This window comes from Dipodomys merriami, unplaced genomic scaffold (genome assembly GCF_024711535.1).
Source record: "Dipodomys merriami isolate MVZ:Mamm:240054 unplaced genomic scaffold, mDipMer1.0.p SCAF_11, whole genome shotgun sequence".
NCBI lineage: Eukaryota > Metazoa > Chordata > Mammalia > Rodentia > Heteromyidae > Dipodomys > Dipodomys merriami.
The window spans coordinates 46,256,800-46,270,847 of NW_027202382.1; the positions used below are offsets into that span (position 1 = coordinate 46,256,800).

The 14,048-nt window shown below is 46.2% G+C and overlaps 1 protein-coding gene across 2 annotated transcripts in view; it reads right to left on the reverse strand.

Annotated features, from left to right (window-relative positions):
• The window catches only part of Ak8 (adenylate kinase 8), a 117,494-nt gene that overhangs the window by 36,990 nt on the left and 66,456 nt on the right, over positions 1–14,048 (reverse strand). For both annotated transcript variants that reach the window (XM_070014932.1, XM_070014931.1), the window contains one exon: positions 10,830–10,971. In XM_070014932.1, the coding sequence (XP_069871033.1) occupies positions 10,830–10,971 (142 nt within the window). The remainder of the gene's footprint in view (positions 1–10,829; positions 10,972–14,048) is intronic.

The window sequence follows — 14,048 nt, forward strand, 5'->3', positions numbered from 1 at the left end:
ATGTCTGTCTAGGGCTGGGAAGGTGGCTCAGTGGTAGAGCGCTTGCCTTGCATGCTCGAGGCCCTGGGTTCGATTCCTCAGCACCACATAAGCAAAAAGAAAAAAGCCAGAAATGGTGCTGTGGCTCAAGTGGTAGAGCGCTAGCCTTGAGCTGAAGAGCTGAGGGACAGCGCCCAGGCCCAGAGTTCAGGCCCCACGACTGGACCCAAAAAAAGAAAACAAAACAAAAATGTCTGTCTAGCAAAAGCCAGCCACAGCCAACTCAGAATCGGTGGGGCCCAAAGCCATGTGGAGACACCCTTCTGCCTTCTCAGGGACGCCCAGACATTGGGCTCCTCTGGACCTGAGAAATACATCTGCCTTATTTCAACAATCCTAACCAATACCAGGGCGCCGCCCCCTCAGCTTTGAGTCTGCCCAGCACAGCCCAGGTGAGCACAAAGACAAAACCATTCCCTGAAGAAACGTGGTCCCAAGGGAACAGAAAACAGGAAAAAAAACAATGCTAGTCTGGCCACTGCCCTCCCAGGACCTTTTCTCCCTTCCTTTTGCTTCCTTTTCTGGGATTCTCTCGGGATCAGGACAGAGACCTTGAGGGCAGGGTTAAGGACACCAGCAGCCCCTTTCTGTGGGGAGGGAGAGCAGGGCCCAGACGCCCAGGCCTGTCTGAGCAGAGCGCAAGCCCCACCATCAGTCAGAATCCTATACTCCCTCTGTCTGCAGAACACATTAATTTTAAAAGAAAATACCGTGTTGCAAGCGTACAGCATGAAATGAATTATTTTATAGCCAGGCAGAGGGCAGGTTTTCTGGATAGCTCTTTCTTTGTTTCTTTTTTCTTTCTATTATTATTATGTTTTAACAAACTTTATAGCCCATTTTATTTGTTCTCAAATAACTTTTTCTCCTTCCTTTCGACACATCAATTACTGGGTTTGTCTCCCTCACCGTGTGATGCTGGAATCGGAGATTGATACTGCTCAGTGGAATATAATTTAGTAGTATGTACCATGGGTTTATGAGTAGGAATCTGACAAAACATTGCCTTTGAACACTTGCCATTTATTAGCTCCAAGAAGAGATTTATACTTGGCAAGGAGACAATAACTTTGTTTTCTGATAAGCTAAAGAGATTCTATTTTTTGAGTCCAACACACAGAATAGCTTGTCCTTCCCCAATAACTCTACTTACTAGTGTGAATATATTTTAATAATAAAATTGATATATATGTAAATTTATTTTAATCTAATTTCATTGAGCCCTTATAAAAAAAAGGAGGGGGTGCTTTGGAGATTGTTTTTGTAGCTGAATTATAGATTTCTGTATCATATCCCCAGACTGATTTTGTAGCTATAATTCTGTCAGGATTTCCTCTGGCTGACAACTCAGCCACACCAGGCTGGAGTGTTTTATAATGGCATCGTAACAGAACCAGAATTACGGCTGTGGAATTCATCCCTGTGCTGGGTGAATATGTTTAGAATATTTCTCTTTCTTAGCCTGTATCTGAACTTGAAGATTTATGGGTAAAATTACTTCCCAGGTCAATTACTGAGTGTTTAATTGAAAGTTTAGGTGGTGAGGGTAGAAAAGACTGGGTAGAAGAGGGAGGAGGAGGGAGAGGGAGGCAAGGGGAGGGAAGGAGAAGGAGGGGGGAGGAGGAGGGACAAAAGGGGACTGATGGGGAGGAGGATGGGGAGGAGGAAGGGAGAAGGAGGGAGGGGGACAGATGGGGAAGGAGGAAAAGGGAGAAGGAAGAAGGGAGAGGAGGGAGAGGCAGGAGAGGGAAGGGGATCATCCCAGGTGATGGGGAGAGCCAAAGGATGGTTACAGACAGCAACGAGCTAAGGAATACACACCTTGGAATCAATGTCTTCCTTATTTCCTGTCTGCCTCTCCTCCACATCAAATAAACTATACTAGCAATATTTACTAAGTTTTTAGAAGTGATTTTTACTCCTGTAGGTGCAGGGGAGGGGAGAGAAGGGGGATCAGCACTGCATTCCTTCCTGGAGAGGCCTTTGTTCCCTCCCTTCTAGGCTTTGGTTAAAGGCTTAGTCAAAGGCTTATCTTTAGTCCTGAGCCTGGCACTGGCTGCTGGCCCTGTCTGGGGGGAAGGGATGGCCCCAGTGCTCTCCATCAGGACTGTGCAGTGGGGGACAGCTTCAGTTTTCCTAGGGGGAGCTCCCCAGCCCAGGGGAGACCAGGGGACCCCCCTGGAAGACGTCCACCTCTTAACCCCACCTACCCCACAATCTGAATGGCAGAGGAGATGGGATAGCTGAGACACCTTGAATGGCCAGATCGCCCCAGATTGTCTGGGGTGTGGGGTCTAATCTCATGGTCTCCCGAATAACAGGATTCTTCCTGACTCTGTTCAAGGTGTCTTCTGCTACACTGTTGCTGGCTTGAAGATGGGGGTCCACCTGTCAAACCGTGTGGCTATTTCCAGAAGTTGGAAATGGCAGGGAAGGGGCTATCCCCAGGAACCTCCAGAAGGGAACGAAGAAAACATTTCAGTGGTTTTAAGCCAAGCCTGTGGTAATTTATCATGGTACCTACACGAAGCTAGCATTCCATCACATTCCTAGGCACAAAATAGGCCTACTCAGTGACAAATGACTTGTAAAATCTTTTGTACAGATGGTACTCAAAAAGGAAAGCGAAGTCATAAAAGTTGAGAGAGAATATTAATATGCTTCAGAAGAAAAAATACCTCCAAAACATAAGAACATGTTAGATAAATTTTATCAAGATATTACAAATAACTTAGAGAAGACAGGCTCTGTAATATAAGAAATCAAGGAAAATATGATTTTTTTAAAAAGAAGATTTTAAAAAAAGCTGACAAAGAGAAAAAAAGCCTAAGGGGAAAAAATGAAAGCATTACAGAACAACAAGGAGTAAACATAACCAAATAGTCAAAGTTGTCATGAAGGAGAGAGGTAAAAGATAAAAGTGACTAGAGTAGTCTTAATATGGACCCCAGATGATAAATATCCATTACGCACAAAAGTAGACTTTATGAAAAAGAAAGCCAAGCCGGGCACTGGTGGCTCATGCCTGTAATTCCAGCTACACAGGAGGCTGAGATCTGAGGATCATGGTTCAAAGCCAGTCTGGACAGGAAAGTCTGTGAAACTCTTATCTTCAATAAACCACCAGAAAATCAGAAGTGGTGCTGTGGCTCAAGTGGTAGAGCGCTAGCCTTGAGCTGAAGAGCTCAGGGACAGCGCCCAGGCCCAGAGTTCAAGCCCTACAACTGACAAAAAAAGAAAAAAGAAAAAAAGAAAAACCAAGCAAGTGAACCCGAAAAGTAGATAGATAGATAGATAGATAGATAGATAGATAGATAGATAGATAGATAGATTTATGAAGAACATTTCCCCAAATGACAGAAAGGGGAAAGGATTCATAAGAACCAGATAAATGTGATAAAGGGAATCAAGGCTGGACCTGAGACAGGCCTGGTGCCTCAAAAGGAGCTCAGAGGGAAGAGAGGGAGGAGGGAAAAAGAAAAAGAGAGAGGAGGAAAGGAGGGAGGCAGCATCACCCTAACCATCCAGACAAAAGAGCACATTGCCTATAATAAAAACTGGTTTCTAGAGTCAAACCCAGAAGACATCAGGGGTCAGACACCTGGGACATGATTTAGAATACTCGTATGTGTGTGTGTGTGTGTGTGTGTGTGCGCGCGCGTGTGTGTGTGTGTGTGTGTGTGTGTGTGTGTGTGTGTGTGTGTGTGTCTTGGCTGGAGAACATAATCAAAGAATTCTCCACCAGATGTTGTTTACAAGTGAAGATAACAGACAGACATCCTCAAATACACAAGAATTTAGGAGATCTAGTCTTTATGTTCCCTTGCAGGAAAAGACTCAAGGACATATCCATTCAAATAAAAGATGAGTCAAAGCTACTAAATAGGAAGGCTGAATTAGGTCACCAGCTGGTATGGAAATTGTAACCCACTTTCACGGAGAATGAAATCTCCATAATTACAGTTATTACAGCTAAAAACAGAACATAAGTTGCTATGTTTCTAGAAAGAAAAGCTTAATCAGTGTGGGTAAAAACAATAATCAGAGTATAACAGACTAGCACATGGTGGCACATATCCATAATCTCAGCACTCAGGGGCTGAGGCAGTTGGATCTCAAGTTTGAGACCAGCCTGGGCTACAGTGCCTCCTCACCCTCAAAAAGAAAGGAGTGAGCCGGGCACCGGTGGCTCAGGCCTGTAATCCTAGCTACTCAGGAGGCTGAGAGCTGAGGATTTCAGTTGGACTCAGTGTGGACAGAATAGTCCTAGTGAGACTCTTATCTCTAGCTACTCAAAAACAAGATGGAACTGTGGCTTGAAGTGGTAGAGCACTAGCTTACTAGCTTTGAGCAAAAGAGCTCAGGGACAGTGCCCAGGCCCTGAGTTCAAGCCCCAGGAGCGGCACAAACACAAACAAAAGCAACAACAACACACATATACACACACAAACAACAGAGGAAAGAAAAAAAATGACTGAAAGACAAGAGGAATCAGGGTACATGTTGAAAGGGCAAATTCTGTTACCTATCAGAGCCTCACAGAAAAGTGACCAGGAGGGAGGGGCTCTGCTGTTGAAGGCAGAGGAGAGGAGGATGTGGATGAGCAAGTGAGGAAGGCCACCAAGGAAAGGCGCTGAGGCGCGGGTGCAGGCCCTGGGCGTGGGCACCACGTGTCCTGGAACCGACTGTGACCACAGGGAGGACAGGCTGCAGAATCAGGACAGGAAGTCCTGACCGCCTCACTCTCCTAAGAGCCACTGGCGTAGAAATCTTCCCAAGAAAGGAAATCAAATCCAAACAAAACCCCCCAAAGTCTACAAGCTCTTTGGACTAAAGAATGCCAAGTATAGGACTGGGAAGGTGGCTCAGTGGTAGAGCGCTTGCCTTGCATGCATGAGGCCCTGGGTTCGATTCCTCAGCACCACATAAGCAGAAAAAGCTGGAAGTGGTGCTGTGGCTCAAGTGTTAGAGTGTTAGCCTTGAGCTGAAGAGCTAAGGGACAGCGCCTAGGTCCACGACCGACAAAGAAAGAGAGAGAGAGAGAGAAAGAAAGACAGAAAGAAGGAAGGAAGGAAGGAAGGAAGGAAGGAAGGAAGGAAGGAAGGAAGAAGCAAGAAAGCCAAGCACAGTTAAGAAGCCGAGTCTGACCCTAAACCAGGGATGGGTAAACACATATACAGTGAGTGAGGCCTCCTCCTGTGGCCCCCCATCTGCAGCCCTGGGACGGGGAGGGCATTTACCCTGCATGGAGACCATACCCTAGCTGGGGCTGTGGGTATCGTAGAGAGGTTGGAGATGCTGATACCTGGCCAGTGGACTCTTCACAAATGGCTCAAGTAGGTCATGCTAACTTGAAGGTGAGGAGGGCTCTGGGCTCTGCGATGAGCTCAGAGCTTCTAGATGGTTTCCTGGCCACTCCTCTTACACATGAGTGAACCACCATGATTCAACATCTGGGCGGGGAGAAAGACTCACTAAGGAAGAAAGCAACAACACTTGGGAAACAAATCCTCACTAGTGACAGGCGCTGGTGGCTCACACCTGTAACCTAGCTACTCAGAAGGCTGAGATCTGAGGATTGAGGTTTGAAGCCAGCACAGGCAGTAAAGTCTGTGAGACTTTTATCTCCAATTAACCACAAAAAGCCAGCAATGGAGCTGTGGCTGTGGTAGAGTGCTAACCTTGAGCACAAAAGCTCAGGTATAGCTCGAAGGCCCAGATTTCAGGCCCCAGGCCCAGCAAAACACATACACACATACACACACACCAATAAACCTTTCACTAGTAACATTATTATATAGGAAGAGGATAAATTATCTTCATTTCCCTCCAATCAAACCTGCCATTAACATTTTTAAGGTATTTTAAAAAATTATGAAGCAAGAACAAGAAACTATGAAAGGAATAATCAAAAAAGGAAAGGTTAAAAAAAAAGAAAGTGAGAAAAGAAATAACCAATTTTTTAAGGATAGTTGGTAGAATGCTAGCCAATAAGCCAAAGTGTCAAGTACAGAATTCAAGTCCCAGTCATGGGCAAAAAAGAAATGAAAGAGAGAGAGAGAGGAGAAGAGCAATTAAATTTATAAAAGTAAATGATAGGGAGCTGGGAAGGTGGTTGGTGGTAGAGTGCTTGCCTTGTATGCATGAGGCCCTTCCTGGGTTCAATTCCTCAGTACCACATGAGCAGAAAAATCCAGAAGTGGTGCTGTGGCTCAAGTGGTAGAGCACTAATTTTGAGCTGAAGAGCTGAGGGACAGTGCCCAGCAGAGTGCTAGCCCCATGACCAGCAAAAAAAAAAAAAAAAGTAAATGGTGGGCTGGGAATGTGGCTTAGTGGTAGAGTTTTTGCCATTGTATGCATGAAGCCCTGGGTTTGATTCCTCAGTACTACATACACAGAAAAGGCCAGAAGTAGTCCTGGCTCAAGCGGTAGAGTGCTAACCTTGAGCAAAAAAAGCAGCTCAGGGACAGCGCCCAAGCCCTGAGTTCAAGCCCCAGGATTGGCAAAAAATAAAAATAAAAAATAAATTGGTATCACAGCAGGAACCAGAAATTCAAAATAAGGTTGGAGAGAAAGTTGTGTAAACCTCCCAAACAAGTAGATGAAAACAAACAAATATTAACTTCCAAGAGAGAGAGAGAGAGAGAGAGAGAGAGAGAGAGAGAGAGGGGAGGGGGGAAGGGGGGCACGCAAAGCATCAAGAATTCAAGAGTCAGATTGGCACTCGATTAACAGAACACTGGAGATTTGAAATTCTAAGGAAAATTATTTTCAACTTGTCATTCTTCATCCAATCAAACTATCCAACAAGTTTTTGTTTGTTTGTTTTGTTTTGTCAGTTGTGGGGCTTGAACTCTGGGCCTGGGTGCTATCTCTCAGCTTTTCAGCTCAAGGTGAGCGCTCTACCACTTGAGCCACAGCCCCACTTCCCGTTTTCTGGTGTTAATTGGAAAAAAGAGTCTCATGGACTTTCCTTTCCTGGGCTGGCTTTGAATGGTGATCCTCAGATCTCAGCTTCCTGAGTAGCTAGGATTACATGTGTGAACTATCGGCACCCAGTCTAACAAGTTTTTTAAACAAAAGAATAAAAAGCCGGGCACTGGTGGCTCACATCTATAATACTAGCTACTCAGGAAGCTGAGATCTGAGGATCACGGTTCAAAGCCAGCCTGGACAGGAAAAATCCATGAGATTTTTTTTTTTTTTGGTTTTGGTTAGTCATGGGGCCTAAACTCTGGGCCTGGACACTGTCCCTCAGCTCTTCAGCTCAGGGCTAGCACCCTACCACTTGAGCCACAGTGCCACTTCCAGCTTTTTCTACTTACATGGTGCTGAGGAATCGAACCCAGGGCCTCATACATGCAAGGCAAGCACTCTACCACTGAGCCACCTTCCCAGCCACTCCATGAGACTCTTTTTTTTTTTGGGGGGGGGGGGGTCCGGTTGTGGGGCCTGAACTCTGGGCCTGGGTGCTGTCCCTCAGTTCTTCAGCTCAAGGCTAGCACTCTACCACTTGAGCCACAGCGCCACTTCCGGCTTTTTTCTTTTTGCTTATGTGGTGCTGAGGAATCAAACCCAGGGCCTCAGGCATGTAAGGCAAGCGCTCTACCACTGAGCCACCTTCCCAGCCCTCCATGAGACTCTTATCTCCAATTAACCACCAGAAAACTGGAAGTAGTACTGTGGCTCATGTGGCAGAGCTCTTGCCTTGAGCTGAAGAGCTCAAGGACAGCGCCCAGGCCCAGAGTTCAAGCCCCACGACCAACCAAAAAAAGAAAAAAGACTGGAAATGTCTCTATACATTACTTTGATAATAATAATTTAAAAGTTAAAAAAAATAAGATGTGAAATGGAATCTCTTTTTTCTACACACTAATGTGCTCCTCTGAAAACTAAGGTTCTGACATTAAGGAGGAAGACAGGTAGGATGAATTCCGGAATAGATAGCTAGGCACCCACCCATCACAGTCATTTCCACTAAGATTACATTTCACACTGAGCACCCTCCAACATCAATCTCTATGTACTAAATAACATAGTACCAGAACATATAAAGCAAAACTGTAAGATACACAATCAAATGAGTAGAAATATGCTGTTAACAGGAAGCTAGCAAATGGTCGAGCTCTTGACAGGCTGCAACCAACACTGTCAGCAAACAACAGCATCAAAGCAAGAAAGGTATGGGAAAGCTAAATGATAAGTTAATAGGTTTACCTAACACATCTAATGATGTAACTTTAAGCTAAAAATACATGTTATCATCAAGTACCTACCAAATATTCACAGAATAAAATTTCAAAAGTTGTACTTAAACACATTTTCTATTTTCTGTAATAAAATGTAAAACTAATGCTAAAAATTAAAACACCAAAAGGCCAATGAATTTTCAAACTCTTTTGAACAACTCTCAAGTGTAAGAAAACTAAACCATACTTTCAAAAATACTTTAAAAATGAAAATATTTTAAAAAATTAAATGGAAACATTGAAGCTGGGAGCTGGTGGCTCACACTTGTACTCCTAGTTACCCAGGAAGCTGAGATCTGAGGACTGCTGTTTGTAGCCAGCCCCAGCTGGAAAGTCTCTGATACTTTTTTTTTGTTTTTCCTGGTTGTGGGGCTTGAACTCTGGGCTTGGGCGCTGTTCCTGTGCTCTTCAGCTCAAGGCGAGCGCTCTACCACTTGAGCCTCAGCGCCACTTGCCGTTTTCTGAGTGGTTTATTGGAGATAAAAGTCTCACAGACTTTTCCTGCCTGGGCTGGCTTTTGAACTGTGATCCTCGGATCTCAGCCTCTTGAGATAGCTAGGATAACACGCATGAGCCACCAGCACCCGGCTTCTGAGACTCTTATCTCCAGTAAACTACCCCCTAAAAAACCAAAAGTGGAATACTAGCTTCAGTGGTAGAGCACTAGCCTTAAAGCAAAAAAACTCAGGGACAGGGCCCATGTCTTGAGTTCAAGTCCCAGGCCCAGCGCACGCACGCGCGCGCGCGCACACACACACACGCACACACACACACAGACATACACACACACACACACGCACACACACACACACACACAGACACAGACACACACAGACACACGCACACACACAGACACACACACACGCACGCACACACGCACGCACACACGCACGCACACACACACGCACGCACACACACACACACACACACTCTGGTGGCTCACGCCTCTAATCCTAGCTACTCAGGAGGCTATTATCTAAGGACTGCAATTCAAAGCCAACCTAGGCAAGAAAATCCATGAAACTTTTAACTCCAATTAACCGCAAAAAAGCTATTAGCCTTGGGTGAAAAAGCTCAGGGACAGTGCTCTGATCCTGAATTCAAACCCCAGTATCAGAATACACACATATATACAAAGAAAATATTATACTTGAAAAATATGAACTATGGCTAAGGTTATACAGAAAGGACAATTCAAAGCCTCAGTCACAGCACAAACACAGAAAAAAACAAAATCAACTCACCACAGAAGATGTCATTAATCAAGAAAAAACTAAATTTAATGAAAACAGAATACTGACAAAACAGTAGAATGGATAAATAAATCAATTATTTGAAGCTTCTTGGGCAACAAAACAAAACAAAGAAACCTCATTAAAAAGTCAGGCTACCAGTTCAACTGATCTTCAAAAAGGAAGAAAACCCAAATACATAAAATTAGCAATAATAAAGAGAAAATAACCACAAAATAGAGAAGAAATTGGAGTGCCTCATGAGATATGCAAAACTATGCTGAGGCAGTTAAAGACCCAGGGGACGGGGACGATTTTCTAGGAGAAATACCAATTGCACAAGAAAAGGAAGAAATTAAAATAGACCAGACACTATGAGCAAAATCAATCAAGTTGTTGACAAGCAATTGTTCCCAAGTGCCAGCTCCAAGGAATAAAGCTGCCAAAGTTCTAAGAACTCTTCCCGATGAGGAGGGAGAATGACACCTCTGAAATGATCATCACATTGCGGACGCCAGAGCCCAGAGCACAAAAATGGATAAACTCACCTGCATTATAGGTAGACCCACTGGTACCATTTACATCTATACATATAGATCTAAAAAATCTGCCTGGTGGCTTACCCCTGTAATCCTAGCTACTTAGGAGGCTAAGATCTGAGGATCGTGGTTCAAAACCAGCCCAGGCAGGGAAGTCTATGAGACTTATCTCCAATATACCATCAGAAAACCAGAAGTGGTGCTGTGGCTCAAGCCACAGAATGCTCACTTAGAGCTGAAGAGCTGAGGGACAGAACCAAGGCCCCGAGTTCAAGCCCTACCACCGACAAATAAAAACAAAAACAAAGACAGGGCTGGAGATATGGCCGAAAGAGCCTAGCAAGCCCAAGCACTGAGTTCAAATGCCTAGTAGTGCAAAACAAAACACCAACAAAATATAATATTCAGTCTAGTTTGGAGACAACTGTTAACCAATGGGGGGAAAAAGACTCATGTAAATACCAACCACATCAAAATAAATACCAAAGTACAAAGTACAAAGCCAGAGAAATGGTTGAAATAGTAGAAGAAAACACCAATTGATTTGCTCAGTTCCCCTAAGACGAGCTGGGCATTAACCACCGTCTTATGAATCAGGAATGTAAGAGCTGGGATTTGAGCCCAGGCCTGACTTCTAGTCCACAAGGCAATGGGTGGAAGTTAGACAAGTTCCTATAGTTCAGGGTCACTGGAAGGCTCCTGCGGGCAAGAAGCTGCCCAGTGGAAAAAGTGAGGGGAGCCCCGGGGGGCAGCCGCGTGAGGCAGCTCACCTGTTAGGACTGAAGCCCTTGGCGCACAGCAGCTGGGCCTGGTCTAGGTCTCTCGGGAAGTCATGCAGCACCCACCCTTTCTGAAGGCAGTCCTGCTTCTCCAGGCGGCTGGTCAGCACCTTCACCACCAGACTGTCAGGGACTGAAAGGAAGGACAGTGAGCACCTGCTGCTCCACAGGCTTCTTAACCTTCTAGAATCAAAGACTGAGCTGCTGAGGGCTGGGCTTAAGTGGAGCACGTGGAACCAGCTGGACAATGTGTGGCCATAGAAGACAAAGGCTCCTGAGCTGGGCAGTGTGGTGACCTTGCCCTGACCTTGACATCCTCCTCATGGGAAGCCAGGGTTGTTCCCAACCCTCCAGTGACATGTAGGCAGTTTCTGCCGCCTGTCTTAATCTGATCTGGCAGTTGTAACAAAAATGTCGTAAGCTGGATAACTTAGAAACAACAGAAATTCGTTTTGCACAATTCTGAAGGCTGGAGATCTAAGATCAAGGCCTGTTCAGTGTTTGGTCGGGCCGACTTTTCAGGATTATGGACAGTGCCTTCTTACTGGTCCTCACATAGCAGAAGGCAAGGTGGTGGTGGGGTGTCTCTGGTCACTTTTACTTTTATTTTATTTTGTACCAAGCCTAGGGCTTGAATTCAGGGCTTGGGCACTGTCCCTGAACTTTTGTGATCAAGGCTACAGCTCTATCACTTTGAGCCACAGCTTCATTTCTGGCTTTTTTGGTGGCTAACTGGAGGTATGCGTTTCACAGCCTTTCCTATCTAGGCTGGCTTCGAACTGCAATCCTCAGATCTGAGGAGCTAGGACTGCAGGCATGAGCCACCTGCACCTGGCTAGGGTCAGCATTATAAGGGCACTATCCCCATTAGGGGGGCTCCACCCTTATGAGTGAATTGCTTCCCCAGTATCTATCTTCCTCACACCATCACCGACGGGGATGGGTTCCACCCCGGGAATCTGGGGTCAGCATTATAAGGGCACTATCCCCATTATGGGGGCTCCACCCTATGAGTGAATTGCTTCCCCACTATCTATCTTCCTCACACCATCACCGACGGGGATGGGTTCCACCCCGGGAATCTGGGGGAAGACACATTCAGTCACGACAATGCACAAAGCTCCAGTTTTGGCTGCAAACCCTTTCCAGGGAAGCTGAGTCCCCACCTAAAATTTTAGTTCTCAGCTGGGAAGGAACCCGTGGGCTGGCTGCTCTGGGTTCACTCCCTTCCCCTCCCGCCCCCATCCTCCCCTCCTCCATCTTAGGATCCAGGCTGTCTCAAGAATCACAGCTCTACTTACAAGGAGAGACTGAATAAGCCCCACAGAAGAGATTTCCAAGCCTCTTGTTTACATTGCTGCAATTGACATTTTCCTGAAATTCATACCTCTCTTTCCAGAATCATTAAACGGCCCATGTTGCTAATGTAGTGCGTTCTGGCAATTTGCTCTGCATTTCCTGCTCTTTGCACTCATTTTCCCAGGAATACTGGGTAAATGTTACCACTGTTTGCTGTGAACATGGCCCAAGTGAGGCTGCTCTGCTAAAGGTGCAGCCATTGAACATTGGAAGTTTCTCTAGAAGCTTCCTCCTACCAACCATGCTCTCAGCATGCCCTAATGCACACGTGTGGGCCTCCTCAGGCCCAGGCTGTGGGGAGTGAGAGGTGAACGTCCTCCCAGAACCTCCCTCCACCCTGTGAAGCACAAATCTAAGCTATGTGCCTCTCCTGAAATGTGGGCTTTTAAGCCAGTGTGGTGGTACAAGCCTGTAGCCTCAGCTACTTGGGAGTCTGAGGCTAGAGGATTCCAAGGTAGACACCAGCCTGGTCAACTTGGTAAGACAGACTGTATTTCAAAATTAAAAAAATAAAGAAAAGGCCAAGTGACAGCGACTATTTCTGTTAAGACTAGCTATTCCGAATGCTGAGATCCAGTTCAGCTCAGACAGAAAAGTCCATGCATTTCCAGGGCTGAAGGTGAGGCTTAAGTAACCGAGCACTAGCCAATAAGCAAACTGTGTGAGCTCAAGCTCAACACTGAGTTCAAATACCAATACTTCCAAAAAATAGAGAAAGAACACAAGCATACAAGCTGGTGGGCTGGAAACATAGCTCAGGGGTAAGTAGACTTTCCTAGCAGGTATGAGCCCTGGATTTAATCCCCAGTAACACAAGGATGGTGTGGGGGGGGGGGGGGAGGGGGAAGATGTCATTCTTCTACCTCCTTTATCTCCCAGTCAGGAGAGAGCAGATAAAGGATTCTGCCTTAAGAGCAGCCCTGGAAGCTGGGCACCAGTGGCTCATACCTGTACTCCTAGCTACTCAGGAGGCTGAGATCTGAAGATCACAGTTTGAAGCCAGCCTGGACAGGGAAGTCTGTGAGACTCTTATAATTCAATTCATCACAGAAAAAGCTGAAAGTGGTGCTGTGGCTCAAGTGGTACAGTGCTAGCCTTAAGCAAGAGGAGCTCAAGGACAGTGCTCAGGCCGAGTTCAAGGCCCAGGGCTCGAGAGCGAGAGAGATCGAGAGAGCGAGTGAGCGAGAGAGAGAGAGAGAGAGAGAGAGAGAGAGAGAGAGAGAGAGAGAGAGAGAGAGAGAGAGAGAGAGTGCAGAGCCCTGGTAGACAGTATGATGTGGGGCTGTCTTCCCTTGCCTTCTCCCCACAGGACCAGCAGGGCCTGCAAGTGACCTGGAGCCTGCCTTCCTCCTTGGAGAAGCTCCCAAGGCTTCCCTACCCTGGTCCCCTTCATCATAGCAGCCGTGGCCTGGCCTGCACCATAGGTCTGTGACCCCACCCCCACCCCAGGTTCACCTGTGCTCTGGTCCCCCTCATTTGTAGCCAACACTCTAGGTAACTCTGTGCATAATGTCTGGCTCTCATAGGAGCCAGGGGTGCCCATGTGCACAAAGGATATGTTCTACTAAATTTGTCCAAGCCCAGCACACTGCCCAGCACACAGTAGATATGGAATAAATAGGCGGTTTCCCTTCTCAAATGGCACTGCAATGCTGAGCACAATGGCTCACACCTGTAATCCTAGACACCCAGGAGGCTAAGATGGGGAGAATTAAAGTTGGGAGGCCAGCAGGGGGCAAAAAAACGTTCCAGAATCCTCATGATAATCAATAAAGCTGGGTGTGCTGACATGCACCTGTCACCCCAGGTATAAGGGAAATGTAAACAGGAGGATAACAGTCCAGGCTGGCC